At 42.4% G+C, this 5,660-nt stretch overlaps 1 protein-coding gene and 1 pseudogene across 1 annotated transcript; one reads left to right on the top strand and one right to left on the bottom strand.

Moving 5' to 3' along the window:
* Window positions 1–514: 514 nt before the first annotated feature.
* LOC118088853 (interferon-induced transmembrane protein 5) lies at window positions 515–4,145 on the bottom strand. The gene is made up of 2 exons (XM_035122993.2): window positions 3,741–4,145; window positions 515–1,503 (listed from the first exon to the last, which is right to left on the bottom strand). Exons 1-2 carry the CDS (start codon window positions 4,059–4,061, stop codon window positions 1,285–1,287), a joined length of 540 nt encoding a protein of 179 aa, XP_034978884.2. The 5' UTR covers window positions 4,062–4,145; the 3' UTR covers window positions 515–1,284.
* A 292-nt stretch (window positions 4,146–4,437) lies between these two features.
* LOC118075626 (U5 spliceosomal RNA) lies at window positions 4,438–4,526 on the top strand (annotated as a pseudogene).
* The last annotated feature ends 1,134 nt before the right edge of the window (window positions 4,527–5,660 follow it).

The raw sequence follows: 5,660 nt of genomic DNA, 5'->3' as shown, positions 1-5,660 counted from the left end.
TCTTATTTGATGTGAAATATTTGCTGTAGGGACGCAGGTGGCGCTGTGGTTTAAACCACAGAGCCTAGAGCTTGCCGGTCAGAAGGTCAGCGGTTCGAATCCATGCGACAGGGTGAGCTCCTGTTGCTTGGTCCCAGCTCCTGCCAACCTAGCAGTTTGAAAGCACGTCAAAGTGCAAGTAGATAAATAGGTACCGCTACAGCGGGAAGGTAAACGGCGTTTCCGTGGGCTGCTCTGGTTCACCAGAAGCGGCTTTGTCATGCTGGCCACATAACCTGGAAGCTGTACGCCAGCTCCCTCGGCCAATAATACGAGATGAGCGCCGCAACCCCAGAGTCGGTCACAACTGGACCTAATGGTCAGGGGTCCCTTTACCTTTACCTTTACCTTTACAGGTTGAAAACCCAGGGAACACAACCCATTTTGTATTTATTAATACAGACTTGCACAACATAATGGTAAATTGTAAAATTATTTAATTACTTAAATAGTAACAAGAAAGATTGGAGTCAGGGAAGAAGAAAATGCAGCTTTAAAAAGAATTTTCTAAGGTTTGTACCTAAGGAAACATGAAAAGGTTCCAGGGTAATTATTATCCACCTGATTTGTTAATACAGGATAAAAGATGGTGACTTTAGGATCCTTCCTAATAGATCAAATATGTCTCTGTAGATAAGCCACCACATGACTGAACATATACCAATCAGCAGTAACCATGGAAACTAATTATTCAATAACAGATTGAATAGCTGTGATCAAGACAATAAAGAATAAAGATCACATTTTTGTACTATTTAACACATATGCCTCAACATATGTTCACTAATATTCGTACAAACCTCCTGGGGATAGAAACTACACTGAAAACACACAAACTAGCAAAAATAAAAGACAAATAGTATGCACAATGTAAATATAGTATGCAGTTTACACAAGTATATTTAATTGCTTTATCAGTATATCTTGAGCTATCTGCTTTCCGTATGGTTGTTGCCCAGCAGAGAGGAAGATGAGAGACAGAGAACACTGTGATGGGCAGCTCAGCCGTGAGTTTATGAAGAACGTCAAGGATTAATTTCTTCGTCTGCTGCAACCCCAAAGGGTGACCTGGGAGATGAGTTCCAAGGTGTATTAATGCATCAGTATAATGCACCAGATGACCTGAATTACAGCTAGCAGATGTTTTGTAGTGCATAGTGGTTGGGTTACACCAGTTGACAGTTTCAGTAAAGAGCCATATTAATGGTCAAAAATACATTCGCAGGAATGCTTGACACCCTCGGCTCACTTCTTGTCATCATCGTTAGGAAAGAGTCTGTAAGCCAAAAAGTCCATGGACTCCTGAGCCAGCTTGGAGAGGTGGAGGACGCCCGTGATCACCAGAGCAATGAGCATGAGCGGCAGCACCACATTCCACACTGTGGCAAGGACATTGTAGCATCTGGCTTTGGAGCCGTAGCGATGGGCAGCTTCCAGGTCACCGGACACCTTCTGATCCCGTGCCTTCAAGAAAGAAGAAGGAAAAGGCACAGAGCATTAGTAAGGCTACACAAGAAGAAAGCGACGGGGAAGGGAAACCCCCTGTGTAAAGCAGAACAACACAACTGAGAAGGACAACACCCAAAACTGGAGTCACAATGTTAGAAGACATTGTGACTATGTCAAGACATCTACGTATATCTGGGAGCTGGATTCGGTCAGCCTCTTTGGTCTACACAGTGCCTGTGGTATTAGGGTCAGTCCTCATTCTATTCCCCTGAAATTCACAAAGCAAATCGGGTGGGTGATGGTTGGCATACGTGACACCATCCAGATGTAAGAATGGTTTACAGAAGCCCACACAAGCTGGTATTGCCTTATAGTGAGCACTTGTTCCTGTGTTCCGTACACATCCATTTAGTGCTAGAAGTCCTAAAGTGGCAGCATAAGACACTCCATGCGCTTAGTAGATGCTCAGTGGATGCTCAGTAGGCCAGTGGGTGTACAGGGTGGAGCTGTCACGGAGACAGAAGTATGGCACATCCTCGATCCAGCTCTCTAGAAGCAGTGACCTATTTTACTTCTGCTATTCACTACATAGCATTAATTCCCAAACTACACCCATCTCTCCAGCCTGGCTTTCCAAACTCCTTTTCCAGGTCTAGAGAGATTCTGGTTACTTACATGTTACTGCTGTTTCTTTCCTGTTATGTTAAATGCCCACCTATTTCCTTGTAAGTCATTTTGGGTTGCCCTGGGCAAGACAAAATGACTAACAAATTTAATAAATACATAAATAATTTTTTTACAATCATTGCATCAATCACAAACCAAAGAGAGTGTACAGTAGCTTTCTTATCTCTGGATAAATCACTGACTTACCAGTAGTTCCACATGCAGGAATGTCTTGAAATATTGGTTACAGTAGCTTTTGCAATTGCCCATCCCAACTCTTAACCCCATTTCCTCTCTGCAGACTATTAATTACACAATTTTATGAACTATCAACAAATCAGCCTGCGCCGGTGGGAATGGAAGGGACAGCATGACACACCACAAATCGATCCTATACATTTTTTTGTACTCTTGCCCCTCTGCATCCTTTACAATCTTTGCTTCACTTCAGGATAGCTACGGTAACTTCTTTTATTAACAACCTAGTTCACAATACGCAGTTGCTAAGACTTTCTCCCCCATTAATCTCCATACCAGGAAACATTTCCTTTAAAACGTTTTTGGGTGCCACAGCTCTTAAAACGCATAGTATTCTCCTGAACAAGACAATATTACAAACAATAAGCTATAAAGACTGGTGTACATAGAGGTGGAGAGAATTTGGTTCCTTCCCAAATTTATTTTCTGCAGCTACATACTGGGAAAGCGTGTATTAGCCCAGGTGACCAATGTCATCTGCATGAAAATGAATTGTTTGAAGCATGTGCTCTATCAGGTATAACATTTAGTAGCCATCGAGTGATTCCTGAAGTCACATTTCTGCACCAAGTGTAAATTTTCATCTCTGTTTTCCCTGAATTCTGCTCTTCAAACTTTCATGAAAAACCACAACTATCCAAGAATTCAACTCTCCTTCCAGCAGTTTCACACATGACCAGGTTATAGTGCAATGAGTTTGTGGTATTTCCTCGATTACTAGATATTTCGATTTCGATTTCTACTTCTGTTTCCTTTGCTTTTTAAAAAGTGCTTCATAATCCAAAGAACGGAGAGAAATGGAAAAAATTATTATACCAGACCAACTTGAAATGCATGCTACAATCCCCTGGGGAAAGCAGCGTTTTAAAACTTAAATTAAGGGTTTCAATATGGCCATTGTTTTTAGAAGAGAAACTATGGAATGGAATTGCTGTGTGAAACAGTAAGAGACAGGAGACAGGAGTTTCACAGCACTCTTCATCATTATGCGTAAATATGTCCACTACCCCAAGATAGACTGAAATGCTTTCCTCCTTATCTCTAAGGTTCCAAAGCACAGGCATCCCCAAACTTCGGCCCTCCAGCTGTTTTGGCCTACAATTCCCATCTTCCTCGACCACTGGTCCTGTTAGCTAGGGATCATGGGAGTTGTAGGCCAAAACAGCTGTAGGGCCGCAGTTTGGGGATGCCTGCCATAGCAGATTCTGTGTAACTGATGCCACCAAATACCACAGCTACTCTCTGGGAATTGCTCTCAATGAGAATTCTCTGGAGGGGCCATTCCAGGCAAATACGTAGAGATAAGAAACAGTGAAGAATCTTCCTACCTTGACAGAATAGGCAAGAGCGACAAAGCCAAGGCAACACAGGTTCATGTAGATGGTGTTGAATATGGACCAAATCATATAGTCGCGGGGGATCACCGGAGGCTTGACAGTGATGACCGTTGGAGAAGGTTCCTGCTTATGGGAAGACATGGGCAGGTAGTCTTCACGAGGATAAGAAGTGTCCATGGCTCCAGTTGGGGGAATCACACACCGTTTCCCTGGATGAATCACACTGTTTCCTAGCAGTGGCAGCCTGTGAGCGGGGAAAGGCAGGGACAACCGTTTATATAGTGCCCAGCCAAGGCAAAGATTCATCTCCATCTATATATAAAACAGGGAAATTGCAGCTCTGGTTTGACTGTGGTTATCAGAAATGCTTTGCCAGGACGGAGAGAACTGTTTGGTTTCCAAGCCTGCCCTCGCTCCCTTGGGCGAGGAGTGCTTTTTATAACCCTGTGGTTGGTGTTGGCCCAACGCCGTCTCAGAGAGCTTGCCAACAATTGAGACACTTGTCTTCAAAGACAAGCAAGTGCTCTCATATGTGCAAGGTCATCAGCTAAGGGCAGACAGAGCTAGCAAACCTTATCTTATAGGGGTTTTTACCTCCATCCCTGCAGAAATGTCTCCTGCTTCTTACCCTTCCAGTCCCTTTGCACTTGTACATTACAAGGTTTTAAAAGCAGCTGACATATTCTGGTTTCTCTTCAAATCGCATAAATCTTTCGCCTTTTACTAAAGATTCATGAGTTTTCAACTAATTTTTTGAGGCCTTGCTTTGGCAGGGCTGAAAAACTAAAAAGCAAAAAGCCAGCTGACATCTGCATTGTGTCTGATTCAGCCCACCATCTATGCATTTTACGATCTGTATTAAACAGATGAGGACTGTTTAATGTAGATTGCAAATGTAGGGATGGTGGGCTGAACCAGGAAGATGCAAAGTGTTAGTGGTTAGTGGTTAATAATAATTAATAATTAGATGGTGAGTTTTATCATATGTGGTGGACATGCGATAAAGTTAAAAGATTTTGGGAAATGATATATAATGAATTGAAAAAGATTTTTAAATATACTTTTCCCAAAAAACCGGAGGCATTTTTATTAGGAATTATAGGAGAGGAGATTGGAAAAGAAGATCAAGTATTATTTATGTATGCAACAACCGCGGCTAGGACATTGTTAGCCCAAAAATGAAAAACCCAGGAGTTACCAACGATTGATGAGTGGCAGATGAAAATGATGGACTATGCGGACTTAGCAAGACTGACTAGCAAGATCCGAAACCAGGGAGAGACAAGGTTCCGAAAAGACTGGAGTAAATTTGTGGACTATATGGAGAAGAACTGTAGAAGTTTAAAGACACTTGCAGGACTGAAATAAATCCTACAAACTGACTAAAGTAAGGGTAACAAAGAACTACAAGATAGGAGTGAATAAGAAAACCGGATAAGGGGAGGGAGGGAAGTCACAGCTCGGCAGAGCAAAATGAACTGAGATGGGTGAATTTAAGACGAATTGTACAAAAAAACTGTTATGTTTTGTTTGTTTATTTGGAAAAACTTAATAAAAATTATTTTTTTATAAAAAATAGTGGTTAATAAACCACTAAAAGAAAGCACAGGCTGTTAAACTATAGAACAGGCACCGGGTACCACCAAGAACGCCCCCCCCGCCCCTTCCTTCAAGCAAAAAGGTGGAGGAGAGATTCATTCGGATTTGGGGCGGTGGGAGGGGAAAGCTGGGGGGCGCACTACCATTAGGAGTCAGTTCAAAGGTAGTGGTTAAAAACAAACAAACACCAACAAAAAGTCCTTTATAGACGGCGGAGGGTTTTAAGGTCCTATTAGATTCAGCAGGACTTACTCTCAGGTAAGTGCAGTTAGGGCTGCAGCCTTTATGACCCAGGTTTTGGGTCCTTTTTAG

The sequence above is a fragment of the Zootoca vivipara genome, chromosome 1 (genome assembly GCF_963506605.1).
Source record: "Zootoca vivipara chromosome 1, rZooViv1.1, whole genome shotgun sequence".
NCBI classification, from domain to species: Eukaryota; Metazoa; Chordata; class Lepidosauria; order Squamata; family Lacertidae; genus Zootoca; species Zootoca vivipara.
This window is presented reverse-complemented; position numbering and strand designations above follow the sequence as displayed.